This window comes from Varanus komodoensis, unplaced genomic scaffold, assembly GCF_004798865.1.
Source record: "Varanus komodoensis strain SLA01 unplaced genomic scaffold, ASM479886v1 scaffold8, whole genome shotgun sequence".
Classification (NCBI taxonomy): Eukaryota; Metazoa; Chordata; class Lepidosauria; order Squamata; family Varanidae; genus Varanus; species Varanus komodoensis.
In genome coordinates this window covers 17,932,658-17,948,553 of record NW_025336481.1, presented here as the reverse complement: position 1 = coordinate 17,948,553, position 15,896 = coordinate 17,932,658, and the positions used below count along the sequence as shown (strand labels likewise).

At 43.0% G+C, this 15,896-nt stretch overlaps 1 protein-coding gene across 3 annotated transcripts in view; it reads left to right on the top strand.

The window, feature by feature from the left end:
* MRTFA (myocardin related transcription factor A) overlaps nucleotides 1–14,473 on the top strand; it is a 47,072-nt gene extending 32,599 nt beyond the window's left edge. Inside the window, exons 4-15 of one of the 3 annotated variants that reach the window (XM_044455681.1) lie at nucleotides 854–929; nucleotides 1,099–1,260; nucleotides 2,408–2,580; nucleotides 3,005–3,163; nucleotides 4,298–4,551; nucleotides 5,314–5,485; nucleotides 5,898–7,007; nucleotides 8,503–8,595; nucleotides 11,841–12,005; nucleotides 12,614–12,784; nucleotides 13,078–13,138; nucleotides 13,949–14,473. In XM_044455681.1, the coding sequence (XP_044311616.1) occupies nucleotides 854–929; nucleotides 1,099–1,260; nucleotides 2,408–2,580; nucleotides 3,005–3,163; nucleotides 4,298–4,551; nucleotides 5,314–5,485; nucleotides 5,898–7,007; nucleotides 8,503–8,595; nucleotides 11,841–12,005; nucleotides 12,614–12,784; nucleotides 13,078–13,138; nucleotides 13,949–14,460 (3,108 nt within the window). In that variant the 3' untranslated portion in view covers nucleotides 14,461–14,473. Of the gene's footprint in view, nucleotides 1–853; nucleotides 930–1,098; nucleotides 1,261–2,404; nucleotides 2,581–3,004; nucleotides 3,164–4,297; nucleotides 4,552–5,313; nucleotides 5,486–5,897; nucleotides 7,008–8,502; nucleotides 8,596–11,840; nucleotides 12,006–12,611; nucleotides 12,785–13,077; nucleotides 13,139–13,948 lie in introns of those variants that run through there. The other 2 variants (XM_044455680.1, XR_006417141.1) reach the window with 2 other exon arrangements.
* The last annotated feature ends 1,423 nt before the right edge of the window (nucleotides 14,474–15,896 follow it).

Below are 15,896 nucleotides of genomic sequence, written 5' to 3'. Positions count from 1 at the left end.
TATATTTCCTTCCTGAAATGGCTTCTGGTGAGTTGGATGAGAAATGGATGTACTGGATGCTATGTTGTCTTGTTTTAAAACTCAAATTATTATGGTTTGTATAATAATAACAATAACAACAGTAATAATTTAATTCAAAAGTGTTTGAATTAGCACCCAGATGAACTAGAATCAGCTGGAGACAAATGTTCCAAGATATGAATGACTTTTCCTAGGTTTTTCTGTCAACAAATGCCTTCTCTTCCTCTCATTCATCTTTCATAATTAACATAAGAATAGCCACTTAGAATATGTATTTTAGGAAAGCACTTGGTGTGTTACCCATTTTGTCACCCATTTTCCTCATGGTTCTCATGCCCTAGTGAAATACTATGAAATCAGCCTGCTGGCTGGCTTGCTGGCTGGCTGGCTGGCTTGCTTGCTTGCTTGCTTGCTTATTTATTTCTTTATTAGACTTGTATCCCACCTTTTTTAAAGAACTCAAAGCAGCTTGCATACTTCTGCTGTTGCTCTCAATCTTATCCCACAACAACTCTGTGAGGTAGGTTGGGTAGAGAGTCTGTGATTGGTCCAACGTCATCCAGTAGGCTCCATGTCTGAGTGGGGACTAGAATCCAGGTTGCCTGAGTCCTTGTCCTGTGCTTTTAACCACTACACCGCACTGGCTCTGCTTAGGCAACAGGTGACACAGTCCTTTGTCTGTTGCATTCTCTTAACAGCAGGACCAGTAAGAATCTGAGGAAAAGTTAGCATCTACCATGTACTGAAGGATCTAAGATAGTTTAACAAGAAAATCCTGTATGCTGCCTCCTCAGTCCTGCAACTTTACTTTGGGTTCAATTTCTATTTGTAGACAGAGGACTACTTAAAGCGGAAGATCCGGTCTCGACCAGAGAGATCAGAGTTGGTGAGGATGCACATTTTGGAAGGTGAGGGTCCTGGTGGTAGAAGAACGAGAAATTTACTCTATGTTTAAAATATTTTGAAAACTGTTTTGATAGAAGGCATTCATTTATTGGGGGAAGGTAAGCTTTCTCCAGTTTTTATGCAGGCTATACAACTAAGAAGTGATAAAATTTTTGTTGTTACTCCAAACAGAGACTTCTGCTGAACCTTCCCTTCAGGCCAAACAGCTGAAGTTGAAGCGGGCCAGGCTTGCTGATGATCTCAATGAGAAGATTGCTCAGCGGCCAGGTCCCATGGAGTTGGTAGAGAAGAACATTTTGCCAGTGGAATCTAGTCTGAAGGAAGCCATCATCGGTAAAGCTTGTACCAATGGAGGTCTCTGTGTTTGATAGAATGACAGCTTGCTAGCACCTCCATTATGTATTTTTTTTTTGACTATGGAGAATAAAGTTTAGTTTTTACTTTATATAGCTGCTTTAGTTAAAACTTTAAGGTACACAACTCTATTTCCCAGACAGGCTTGTAGCAGACCACAGTGGATTAGCAGGAACATAACTGATCCTCAGGGTTGAAAAGCTCATGTAGGATGGTTGTCCTTCTAATTGTTGCAGCAATTAATTTGAGGGATCCTACACTAATTGTGGATTGGGGGAGAAGATGAATGGAAGGGAGTTAATGTGCACAAGAATAAAAGATTGATCCCAGAGCAGATGTATGGTATGCAAGTGTCATCCCCTGGTCATGAAGGAAGACTGAGAAATCACAATGAGAAAGCCTAAATTGTGGGGATTGCACAAATGAACCTAGCATAAAGGAACTCGAGATACTTGCTTTAGCTTCTGCTACTTTCGTCTCAAGATTGAACAGTTCTTTGTTTGACAGAATAAGGGTCTTTTTACCCTGCTCCCCCTTTTCACATGAAGGCTCTTGTGAAGAAATGTAGAAATATTTTTGGGTAGGATATAGATCCTAGATAGAAATTACCAGTAATTAGCAGTCAGATCTCACAGAATTATTGTTCCTTTTGAGCTGTCATAGTCAACATAAGGAACGTTCTGGAAAGCTGGCTTCTTACTGATAGTTTTGAAGGGATCTTTTCTTTAAACTTATAAAGTTGTACATTCTGTTTTGGATTCCAAAATATATAAGCGATATTGACATCTATCATCTGTTGCAGTGCTTTCCCTTTGGAGAAAGCTGTTAAAATAACTCCAGGGCTCTCCCCCACCCCCTGTTTAATCAGGCTTAAGACCAAACACACCACAAGGCTAACTGTAGTTGTCCTTGTACAGGAAGGACATTCCTTTTAGTTCTTCTTACTCATTCCTTGTCAATTGGTGGTGGTGATAATAAAAGTATTTTGCAAAGGGGTTATCTAAAGTTTTTCTGCTTTTTACAATCTCAAATATCTTCTTAGTCAAGAAACTAAGATCTCCCATCAGTTATCATTGACCCATACCATGTACTGTTTAGTGAATGAACTTGCATCTGTTTTCAGTAGGTCAAGTGAACTACCCAAAGGTAGCAGATAATTCCTCCTTTGATGAGGACAGCAGTGATGCTCTGTCCCCGGAACAGCCAGCCAGCCATGAATCCCAGGGATCTGTCCCATCCCCAATGGAAGCTCGAGTTGGGGAGGCACTCCCTACCCCTCCTGTGGCATCCCCTGCTCAGGTGAGCATATTGGCTTTTGTTGAACGGAATTGTTGCACTGTGCATAGGCAAGATAGACCACTTTCCTCAAGAGGGAGAAAACCTGTGAGTTGTGAATTCCAACGGAATTCGTTGTGATTAACAGGAGAAGCACTAGGTAGCTGAATCTTGAAATCATGCCAGTTAAATTTACTAGCTAGTTAGTGCTAGTATTGTTTTACTTGGTGAAAAAAATTAAATGGATAAGAACTTTTATTGAAATCTGTTTGTGGGAGAAAGTAAGCTCTGGCCTTATTTTGTTGTAAGGTTGATCCTGGAAATTTGATTTACTCAGTACTATGTTTCTCTATGTTACTACGTGTGTAGCTTCTATCAGGCTGAAAAGCAGATAGTTAGAAGTACCTATGTACTAATGGCCTTGTGTATCTCGTGTTTACTTTTTCAGGTTGTGTGTCAGTTAAGGGTTAGTGCAGATTCCAGTGAGATGCCTTTTCTGCCTGAGCAGACCCCACCTTCCTTGCAACTGCTGCCACCTTCGGTGCCTCCCAGTCTCACCAATGGAATTGCTACTCCTGTTGCCAAACCACTTCCAACCCTAATAAAGGTACTTTTAAAACTGGGATTCAAAATAGTAGTAACATAATCCATTCTGTTATGGGTATATTTTAAGACTGGGTGGGAAATATTGAGTAGCCTAGTCTTGATCACCAATAGCTATCAAGCTGTAGCTCTCCTTAAATCCTGGCTTCAGTTGAAAAACAGTTAAGATGGGGTTTATGCGAAGGCATGTGAGTATCCTGTCTGCTGCCATTGCACCTAGTATCATGTAGCTGTTTAGCTGACATTGGAGCTTTAGTGTAAGATTCTTCTTCTAAGCAGGTATTGGCAACATCCTGCTGTCCAGAATTTTGACTTACAACTCACATATCAGTCCCAGCAAGCCTAGAGAATGGTGCAGTTATACGCCCAAACATCTGGAAAGCTGCAAGTTCCCCACACTTGCTCCTAAGTATATACCTCTTAATCCAGGATGGAAAGCCTTTTGCAGTCTGGTAGTGGGGGCAAATTGCAGTATGACAAGGGTCTTGCATTCCAGCAGTGGACAGAACTAAAGACACACGGGGCAGGGCTAAGGCAGAGTAGGCAGAGCCAGAGCAAAGTGGCCATGGCCAGATCTAATTCTTAGCAATTAAGACATTCTCCCATCAAGTATACAAGCTGCAGCTCAGTTTCAGGTATGTCTGCTTAGGAGTAAGACCCTCTTGGCCCAGGGGCTGGAGATTCCTCATCTCTGCTCTTAAGCATTCACTGTTGGAGTGGGTAGAGGTCAATGTTTTCCCTGCCATTGCTGTCCCTTTATTTTTCTATGAATTCTGAATACTTTGAAACATACTGTGCTATTGGTAGTAGGATCATAATTATTCCATAAATTATATACGTGGCAGTTTGCAGGTGGCCCTATTGTTAAAAAAACCCTGTAAAAGTCAAATATTGATGTCAGAGCTACCCATTCAAACTGATTGCATTTTGTATGGTTATAGAAATAACATGCATTGTTGAAGAATCTGGAGTCTAGCTGTGTCTCTCTCTGAGGTATACATTTATTGGGGAAGGTCAGTGTGATTGAACCAGCCAGATAGATTACACCAGCTAAAGTTAATTTTTGCTTTCTCTTTGTTTTCAGTTTTTATTCATAACTTCTTCTCCGCTGATCAATCTTTTTTCCCACTTCTAATAGCAAAGCCAGTCCAAGTCCTCATGTGAGAAGTCCCAGCGCAGCAAAAAATCTAAGGAACCAAAACCAAAAGTGAAGAAGCTGAAATATCACCAGTATATTCCACCGGACCAAAAGCAGGACAAAGGAGCTCCTCCCATGGATTCATCTTATGCCAAAATCCTGCAGCAACAGCAGCTCTTCTTGCAGCTCCAGATCCTCAATCAGCAACAGCAACAGCATTACAACTATCAAACCATCTTACCTGCTCCACCAAAGTAAGTGTTACTTTTCAGGAATCTTGTTTCAGCAGAATGGAAATTATCTATCTTTTGAACACCATCAAAATATAGGAGTTTTCACATTATCCATCTTCTTCTTCTGCAGAGACCTCACTTGTATATTATACTTTTCTGTATCACAAACATATCATCTTTGGTTGGTGCATAGTTTGCAAATGTCAGAACTAGCTTCTGTGAATGTGGCAGATGCATTTGTGACTGTTCAAAAGTTGTCAAGTTGAGCAAGAGCTTAGTGTCAGTATATTTAAAACATTTAGGCATGCATTTCAGAAGAGGTTGACAGTGTGGCTATGAAAAAAGTAATCTAGGCCCTGCTGCCCCTGTCTTCAGCTCTAGTTGTGTTTCTAATTGGCTTTGCTTAGTATCGTACTATCAATACTCATCTGATACAAATCTGGTATGCAAGTTTCTCCTTCACTCTGCAACCTGTGAACTTATGAAACTTATGTAAGAAACAAAATCCCAAGCAAAATAGAGGCAGTGAACCAGGATATCTGATGTTTCTAATGAATTAGAACAAAATGGGCAGTTAATAACAGCACACAGTGAGGCTTGTCAAGAAGAAATTTCCCAGCACCACTGTCAGAAGCAGTCATTTAGTGTTTTCTCAAGGCACATGGACAGTTTGCCATCTTATCACACAATTGCAAGACTGTAGCATCTGAGCAGCAGTGGCACTGCTCAGTAATGCTCATTTTCACTGCAGAATCATCAGATTCCACTTTCTTCCCCCTTCAGGCCTCCAGGGGAGCAGCAGAGTGGCAGTACTGGCCCACCCATGCGTACTCTCTCCACTGCTGCCAGCAGCTCCTCTTCTGTCACTTCCAGTTCTAATGGGCTGATGCGGCAAAACAGCAATGCTCCAGTGTGCAAACCAGGAAGTCTGCCTACTAATCTCGATGACATGAAGGTAAACAAACATTTGTTGGCCACCTTGGATTTTTCATGAACGTAGCTGGGATATAATATTTTAATACATAGAAACATTATGTATCACTGTGAGTCTTTTTGTTAAGCAAGTCTTTTTTTGTTAATAGGAATTTATTAAAATGAGTGATTGTTCCTGTTTACACTGAAGTCAATGACCTCAGTGTTGGTCTTGAGAGCAGATGGTTGAAAATGCTTTTCTGCTTTGAGGGTGGATCTCTGAGGATAACGGTTGCCAACACAGTGGCATGTGGTAAACCTCAGATCACTTTCAGAAACTTGGATAGAGGTGGAGTGTATTGTCTTTCAGGACTGTGAGTTTGGCCTCTTGTTGTGACTTGAAGTCGTTTAAGCTGTCCTGCAGCTTCTAATTTAATTTTAATTCTTCTTGTTAGGTAGCAGAGCTGAAGCAAGAGTTGAAGTTGAGGTCACTACCTGTGTCAGGTACCAAGACAGATCTAATTGAGCGGCTGAAGGCTTACCAAGAGCAGAATGGTGCAAATGGCCGAGCAGTCAGCACTCCGAAACCCAATACAGCAATTCTTCCAAAGACCGCTGAAGTGGTGGTAGCCTTCCCAGCCACCAGGCTAAGTACTGGGCCTGCACTAGTCAGTGCAGGCATGACTTCAGCAGAAGTTGTTGTGGCCACAGTCACGGGTAATGGTGTGATGAAGTTTGGTAGCACGGGCTCAACTCCTCCTGTTTCTCCTACCCCTTCTGAGCGTTCACTGATAAGTGCTGGAGATGAGAATTCAACCAATGGGGACGCCTTTGGGGAGATGGTGACATCTCCTCTGACCCAGCTCACTCTGCAAGCATCACCAGTGCAATTTCTAGTGAAAGAAGAGAGTTCCAAAGGCAGCACTTGTACCACAAATCTCATGGTAAGGGCAGACCCCTGTGTCAGTAACACCAACAGACAAGATATGGAGGTCCAGGATAAAGATCAGATGTTGCAGGAGAAAGATAAGCAGATTGAGGAACTCACACGCATGCTGAAACAAAAGCAACAGCTGGTAGAGATGCTGAAGCTGCAACTGGAGAGAGAAAAACGGTCTCAGCAGCCACCTTCGGCCGTGACTTTTGGAGAAGAGGGCCCAGCTGAAGTCTCTGAGCTACCATCATTTAGTACCCACGTTAAGAGTGAAAATGGCTTTGTGAGTTGCCAGTCTACAGGGCATCCCACCTGCCAAACTGACCAATTAAAACCCACACAGACCAGTAGCCAAATGGACACCTTAGAAGCAAGTTCAGTGCCAAAGAAAGCAGTAATGGTGAAGCAGGAGATGCCAGCTGCTGAAACTGAGCCATCATGCCAGACCTCAAGTTTTTTCCATGGCCAGCAAAGTGGAGGCTTCAGTGAACTCATCAAAGGAGCCCCTCCTCCTACCCTCATCACAGATTCCACTGGCACTCACATAGTGCTCACAGTGACCAATCAGAATGCTGAGAGGCAGCACCTCTCAGCTCTGGAAAAAGTGGGGAATGGCTCATTGCCACTGAAGGTAGGTATTCATGCAGTGTTAGTTTTGGGCTGTGTATCTGGAGGAGGGCTTTCAGGTAAAGATTGAACTCTACCATGTTCCTTTATAAATGAATAGTTGATAACCCTGTAGTGCTTGTAATTGTGGTGATGCTAGTGGCATGTCATGCAATAATCCGAGATAGCAGAACTGAGAAAGGAGCCCAGGGACTCTCAGAAGAGCACCCAAGTGGTAGAGAACCTTGTGGCAAATATGCTTGTCTGCCAAATTTGTGCTTTGGCGGGCAAGCGCTTGTGAAGGTTGATAGCAAAATGGTAGCCACACTTTGCATGCAGCGGGGGTCTCAGGCTCAGTCCTGGCATTGGTAGGTGGAAGAACAACCACTGCCAGTTGGAATATAGTGAATCATGCTGGTCTGGGTGGGCCAGTGGTCTGATTTGCTTATATTGATTTTCAGTTGTTAAGAAAACACCTGTAGTTAGCCATACTTCACACTGTCAAGTTAGTGGGCTAGCTAGGGAAAGAATCACCAGTCAGTTTGCACTAGTAGCTAGAAGTGATATGGCAAAAGAATGAAGTGGAGTTGGTCTGGATGCTTCAGATGCTCCAGATGTTCCCCAGCTCTCTGAGAATATAGGAAATAGAGACTGGTGAAGAGACAGCATATGATGATTCAGGGAATGGTGCCTTTTTAACTCTATGCAAACCTCCTCCCAATTCTTAACATCATTTTGACTCTTTGCTCAAAATCAAAGTTAAATCTATTGCTGCATGCAGGTATTATCTATTGGTAGATGGTTGCAACAAGTTAAAACAGTATGTTTTCACACAGTATGGAATTGTGCAGTCTTTTAAATGTCAATTGCTGGTGTCTACAAATTGAGCATTCTAGCTAATTATCATGTTTACTGGTCAGGAGGCATAGACTGAAGTGCTTGTGATCCCAGCAATTGTGCTGTTTTCTTTCCACTGAGCAAGTGTGGTATACCACTCACCCACTCATGCATGGACAGAGGCTTCAGTCAGTCTGTTGTAGGACTTGGGGGCATAACAGGATTAGTGACTTAGCAGAAGAGACTGGCCTGATTTCCTACTTTAAAAATGTCAACAGGTTTGTTTTGTTTTGAGAGCAAATTTCCACTGCTGCTTGTTGCTAGAAGGTGCCGATTGCATTTAAGTTCATGGTTTCTGAGATGATGGTGGCAACCACCACTGTTGATCCCTAGTCAACAGCGTTTACTACTACTCCTTGCCAAAACACAGAAACATCATTATGTTTACAAGCCCAATTTTTATGCTGCCTGTATCACTGTTTCCCTATACTCAGTTATTAATACATTCCTTCTCTACTGGTTTGTCCCACTGCAGAACTCTTCCTCTCCCCCATGAGCTTCTTTCTTTAATTTGTGCACACAGACCCCTGCCCAAGCCAACATACCTAGCTTGGGCTTCAACAACTGACTCTCATGATACAGATTTTTCAGGGGCAATATCTAAGTATCTCTTTCTTTCCCAGAGAGTGTCATCTCCACAAGCAAAAGCATCTAATCAACCTGTAAGCAGCTCCCAGACTTCTCTGCAGCAGCCAGCAAGTGAACCTATGAAGAAGGTAGTTGAACACCTGTTTGGTTTCCTAACAATTTGCATTGTGGGGCGGGTGGCAGAGGAGAGGAAGGAATCATGATACATTGTAAATCATCTCCTGAATATGGAATTGTCAGTGGAAGCGGTCCTTCTCATAGAGCTGTTCGCAAATCATCACTGACAGGAGTCTGGCTTGACCTGAGTGCAAGGAAGCTGTTTTGGGTAGTCATACCTCCTTTGTTCAAGCGTTAGAATATTATTATGCATGTTATCTGACTTTAAATAATCCTTAGGAAGTGGAAATGACAAATGATGGTGCACAAGCAATATCAGCAACTGGATACTTTTGAGAAAACATCTTTAGATCTTGGCTTCTTTTCTTCATTATGAAATTTCCCTCAGATCTCTTGTAAAATGAAACACTAGTTCTTTATAACTTTACTTAGATATTTCTGCTCTGCTTTTCTTTATAAATAAATGTAAAACTTTTTACAAAGTGATTAAAACTCATGAAATGCTATATACAATAATAAATACACTTCTATAATAAAACAAGTTTTGAAAACAGGAAGATTAAAAAAATTAAGCTGCATTAAAGGCTTCATGGAAGAAAATGGTCTTTGCAGCATACCCAAAGCATAGAAGAAACACAGCTATCTGTACCTTACTAGGGAAGGAGTTCCATAATCTGGGTACATGTGTCCCAGCCAACAGTGTTTCTGAGAGTAGTAAGGTGTATGCTAGGATCTCCAGACTGAACTCAGATGGTGGGAAGGAGTATATGGAAGAAAGTGACCATTCAGGTGTCTTGAGCCAAACTGTCTAAGACTTTGTAGCTGAGAAGCAGCACTTGGAATTGTACTCAGAAACTAACTGGAAACCCATGTAGATGTTATAGAAGTGGAAAAATATCAATAATAAAGACTCCAGAAACTAATCTGGTTGCTACCTTTTATACCAGCTAGAGTTTGAGAATGCTTTGCAGAGGCTTGGTTGAGTATGTATTATACACTGTCTCTGAATGTGATAGTGGCTAGATCTGGTAGATTCAGGTGAGTATCAAAGCATTCCTAGCCACAGTTGCCACCTAAGCATCTAAGTAGAGAAGCGTCCACAGGCTGCATGGGTTCAACCCCATCCAGTTTAGCTCTCCTCACCAGTATGGCCTCTTTCTCTTGCCTAGATTAAACATTAGCTTGTTTATGCACATCCAGTCCATGATAGTACCCAGACAGTTGTTTAAAAAGTCTGCTTCTTTGGCCTGAGATGAAAAGGAGGATTATCATCATATCATATATTGACGATATCCAACCCCAAATCCTGTGGCTGTTTCTCTCCAAGTTTTTATATGGATATAGATGTTAAATAGCATAGTGGACAGCACTGAACCTAGAGTAGCCCTGTAGAATGGTAGCCAAAGTATCAAACAGTAGTAACCCAGCATCCCCTTCTGGGATCTGTGAGTCAGTGCTGTCAGTTCCCATCGCAGTCACATTCCCCATGTCTGATGATATTGAAAGCTGGTGAGATCCAGTAAAACAAGCATCCCATCTTAGGGAGGTAAAAGGACTGAGATGTAATAAACATACTGAAAGAATGTATTGTTATTGGTAATGAGATGGGGCTTCTGAGAGAGCTGAGCACAGTGGACCTGAGTGCAGGCAAGCACAGGCATAATTTGCATAACATGCGAGTTTATGTAGAATTCTTTTTCTTTGGCACAGAATTTAGGTTACTTTGGTTAAATATGGTTAAAATAATTTAAAAAAATAATTTCATGCTGAGTGCACAAAGCTCTTGGTGCAAAGCTGTTAGTGAACATAGAATCTGAAAGGATATTTCTCAAAAACAGCAGTTACTGTGTTATCATGTCTTTCCCTTCCCATCCTGGATTAACTTGGTTGCTGATATTTTGTTGTTTGCAGGATACATGATGATGATGAAATGACATGTCAAATTACGTGGTGTTAGATTGGGTGTGCCTAAGAAAATGGCTGGACCATGCCTGCCCATTTCACCAGTCTGCATGCAGTCCCTAGCTCAGAGGCAAAAGATTTGCCCAGAACCAGCATTCTTCCTCAAATTCTGAGCCCCAGGCACTGTTGTTCTGTGAAGTGTTGCAAGTGCCTTGCAACTCTTCAGAAGAGAAAGGAGGGGACATTGCTCCTATTCACCTGGGGTCTGTTGAAGGCTTAGTGAATGTAGTGGCAGCTCAGGTGCGGTGCCATACATGTGCATACGGACGAAGAGAGGCACACTGACTTTTTGCATGCATGTGTGACATATATTACATTTGAACATGCAGCAGTGAGTTTTATGTTGCTGTGCGCGCATGCGCGCGCGCGCGCACACACACACACACAGCTCCTGCCTCCTCCTGCTTTAGAGACCTTGTAGGGAAAGTAAATCCTCTTCCCCAACAATTTGCGAATGTTTCTTGTACTTGAAACATAGTGGTACTTGCAGTTGGCATCTCTTTGCACCTTTAGTGTTTGTGACTGTAGAGGACATTCTGAACTATAAGTCTGTGAAAAAAATCTGGCTGGCTTTCTTCACAATAGTAATTCTGTAGTTTTTTCAGTTGACCAGTTCATTAGGTTTTTATATATTTCTGCATTTATATCCTGCCTTGATTTTTTGAAATAAAAATTATGGCTTCTTTTCCATTTTTCTACCCCGCTTTTCTTCATCTGCTTTTCTTTTCCCATTTGATCATCTTACATAAGTTGAAAACCCAAGGCCAGTTCCAGGTCTGAATCCTGTTGTGGGCCATTTCAGTGTCCTCTGCCAGTGCACCCTGGTAGGCATACCTGACTGCTGTGTCAAGGCATTGTGCAGCACTAAGTATCTGGCTCTAGCTACCCTTAAAGTTCCCACAGTGCTCCAGAATGGTCTGTGAAGGATGAGAAATAATCCCAGTTAGCCAAGCCAGAGATAGACATTAAAGGGCCTAGCGCAGGCAGCTGCCAAGGATGCCAGGTGCTGGCCTGTGAAGACCAAACTACAGTATGCAGAGTATTTCATGTTTTACATGTTTTTCAATTTTCATGTTTTGCATCAGGAATGTTTCATTTGGCACAGAATCTTTGCCTTTAAGATTTATGTTCAATTCTGCTGCTGCTGTAGAAGTGTTCATGAAGTATGATGTTATCAGCTTCTTTGCTTAGCAAAAAGGATCTTTTTTTCCCTTCAAGGAGTAAAGTTCTTTGGGCCAGTCAGAGTCTGAAAGTTGCAATTTGTTTGTTTTTTATCCCTTGTGCCTCTCTCTAGGGTCAGAAGCTAGGCCTGCAGATGGTCACAGGGCAGCTGCCTCAAACGGTCTTGTCCTTTTCTGCACCCCCCAACTTGCAGCCCTTCTTCCTGAATGGTTTCCACAAAGGACCCCTGAAAACAAGTGTTCCCGGCAAAACTGGCCAGTCCAGTGTGCCAAAAAAGGTACCCTGTCAGCAGTGCCTACTCAGTCAGCATCAGAGCAATACACTGGGGGATAGAACCCAGTAGTCATTACGGGCCAAACACTAGCAGTTTGCGTCCCTCTGCCACACTGAGCTACAGCTGCTTCAGACATAATGTTGCCATGTTTCATGAAAAATACTGCCCTGTACTCAACTTGCACTGCTTTTGCACTTACTGTTTGGGAGTGGGCTATAAAATGGAAGGAAAACATAAGATCTTTCAGAGTGATGGCAGAAAGAATTGCCTGCAGTCTGATTTAGCTTTGCAATGTCATCGCATTAGCTGTATCGCAACATAATGTCTTCACACTGCTTATGTAATGTATGATTGCCTCAAAATTGCCCTTAAAGGTTGGTGCCACAGCTGCAAAGAGGCAGTAAACTGCAAATTAAATAAGGAGAGGAACTTGCTTTTCACTCTAAAACCTTTTAGAAGTAAACATTTTGTACAGCCTGGATGCCAAGAAGGATTTTTTTTAAAGAATTGTAGCCTTTTTGAAACTGGTAACCACTCTGCATTTTTAAATTTTTGCTGTCTGAATAGTTCACCACTGGCTATTAATTACCTTTCTTCATTTTATTTTGCAGCTGCTTTCACAGCCAGGTTCTCCAACTCCTCCCTCTCCATCCCAAATGGACCTTGAGCCGCAGAACTTCCTTGGTACTCCACCACCTCTAACACTGCCTGCTTCCTCAGTGTTGATGAAAGAACCACCAGGTTATGAAGAGGCTGTGAAGCAACAACCGAAGCCTGCTGAGGTGAGAGAAGCTGCTTGGACTTGGCAAATGAGAAACATGTTTGGGGTGTTGTTCTTTTGTAAACGGCCTTGAAATTTCAGCAAAGTAAAGGTCCTGGGACTGAAATGGCCTCCTTGGAGTTAGCCATTTTCCCTTTGTTGAAAATAGAGCTGCACATGTCCGCTGTTCCTATCAAGGGTACAGAGGTAGCTGTCAGCATGTTAACTGACATGTCCCATGCTGGGTATATGGTTTGCCCACACAGTGATGCAAGTTACACGGTGCAAGTTACAAGCATGTTCTGTTCTTTTCAGGAGAATGGCTGTTCAAGTCAGCAAATGGATGACCTGTTTGACATTTTAATTGAACATGGAGGTAAGGAATAAAATTTTATATAAGTGGCCTTGTTTCCTCTAGCTTCTTCAGCATTGAAGCTAGCAGTCTAACATGGTACACTGGTGAGCCTGTGCACAAAGTTACAGGGGGGCACTTTTTTCTTATAGTAGAGGTGGTTGCCCTCCACCTATTTAATCCCATTTCCAACTTTGCCTAAGAGCAAAGAAGGCTGCTGTAGATTAATAATAGAAAGCGGTCAGCCACTTGTGTGATTGATTGACCTTGCCCTTGTATTGGTATTGCTGATGTAAGGGGAGGGCCATTGAAAGAGAGAGTGAGGGGTGCATTCTACGAAACTACACAGACTGGTACTTAAAGGAACCCTTGGAAACTCCACATGCTGCACACTGTGGTTTGGCATCTGGGTTGAGACAGAGTGCTAAAGGCGCGGAGGACAGCACTGAGCAGAGGCAGGGACTTCAAAGGCAACCTGACTGGCAGCGTTTGGCTATGTGAAGGGGGAGATGGGGGAAGGTAAAGTGGCAGAGATAATGGATGAATGAAGGGGAAATAAAGAAGCATGTCCGTCCCACTACCGTTATGTTGCCACCACCTCTTTCCCATGAGCTAATGTAGCTCCTGTCCCTGAAAAGCTTGCCAACCACTGCCTTACAGATTTTTACTTTGCATTGAAATGTGGTAGACTCTCTTGCAATAGTACTGGTAGTTTCTGTAGGTCCAGGATAAGTACAGTAGTTGCAGTGCCTTGAAGATGGCTACCTGTTGGAATTTACTATGATAACATTGGAAATACCGGTGCATTTAAGTGTGGTTATTTTTGTCTTGCAGAAATTTCAGCTCAGTTCAAGGAGCAATCTTCCCCTGCTAGGAAAGATACTATTTCCCTAGGATGCCCTTCTCCGTCCAACAGCCATCATTCCTCAGAGCTCCCCCTGCAGTTGTCCATGGGCCACACCAACTCTTTAAATCCCAGCCCAGCAGGTAGGCTGGAAGACTTCTTGGAAAGCAGCACTGGCCTCCCCTTGCTAACAGCTGGCCCTGATGGACCTGAGCCTCTGTCTCTAATTGACCTCTACAGTGAGATGCTAAGCAGTTCAGCTATCCTGGACCACCCATCTTCCCCTATGGACACATCAGAATTGCACTTTGCTCCTGAGCCTACTGGGGGACCAAGTTTGGACCTGGCAGAGGCTAACCTGGACAGTATGGATTGGTTGGAGCTGTCAGGAGGGCCAGTGATGAGCCTAACCCCCCTCAGTACTGCAACACCTAGCCTCTTCTCTACAGACTCCCTGGATGGACATGATCTGCAGCTATGGGGGGGTATAGAAATGAAATAAATAATATTAATAATTCTTGTTTATAGCTCTCTGAGCATGCAGACTGAAGGGAGCGGTACAGGTGGGTATAGGATATGGGTGGGAATGTAAGTGAAAGTTTCATCTAAAGACCCCCTCCCCTGGTCCCCATTTTGACCAGCCTTTGTGAAGCTAGAGCCAAGGGCAAGCACCAGTGATGTCTTCTGAATCTTTTCAGATGTCTTCAGCAATGTCAATCTCAGGCAAAATACCACCTTTCTCATATGGTGGGGTGAGATATGCCCTTTCCTCAACAGTCCAGTGGCCATACCAAACATATATGAATAGTTGGAGGTTTTCAGCATGAAGTGTTGTCTCTCTTCCATTAGGCAGCAATCTGGCTGGGGTTTGGAGACTTAGTTCAAGGTGAAGAACCCAGAGGTGTTCAGAACAAATCATTTGGGAACTCAGGCTTTGGTGCTGGACCTGATTCTGCCTAGTTTAGGAAACAAGTTTTTAAAAAGCTCAGTTGGCCATGTTGTAAGGGACATGGGCTATTTCTGGGAAAGGGAGCAAGGGGTGAGGATGTGTACAGGACTGAGGCCGTTGTTATCCTCAGTTACATGGAGAAACATCCTGTTCCAAAAGCCTTTCCTTAATAATGCCATAGTGTAGGTGCTTTCTACTTGGCAAGAAAGCCAAGCCCAAGTTGAGTGCCAGAGCTTAGGTAATAGCCATCTCCTCCCCTAGGTTTGCTGCTGATTCCTGCATGTAGTTCTTGTTCATGGCTTGGCCAGACTAAAGCAGATGGCTGTATTCTGGCTGTGGTATCTCACCTACCTGGAATTCTTTTCCTGTGCACTGTTGGCCTCAAATCAAGACAGCTACTTCAGGGATGTTATTTGCAGCCTCCTTTAATTGCTCCACCCTTTTAGTAGACCTGCCTGTAACCTAGGTGCCTAGAATCTGCAGTTTTGAAGAAGTAGAATTCTGGACAATGTTGGCCCTTAAATTGACCTGCACCCATCATAAGTTGTTGAACTGTGCTACACTGTTCTTCCTGGTGGTTATGCTATCCGGATTTAAGTTTAGCCACTCCTCCCACAGGTTCCCTGCATCTGAAAGTATAGTGTTTCCTATCTGCTGGAGGTTGGTGTCATGGGGAAGTCTGGTTTCTCCTGTAAGGGAGAAACACATAAGGGATTGTGTCTGTGCTTATCTCTGGAGAGCTCAGCTATGACACCTCTTCCACAGGAACCCATTTAAATCCAAAAGGGCCTTGGAAAGCATGAACATTACCTTCTTCTCAAGACAGAAAGCTTTGGTTCTGCTTGTTAAAGAGCTGCATGTCTCACTGCACAGAGGAAATTTCCTATTGCCATGGTCTCTGCTTCTGTGAAGAGTGGTTCTAAAACACAGTCTTGCCTCTTAATACCTGGTTTCCTTTATAGCTGGTAAAATGTTTGTATATAGCTCCA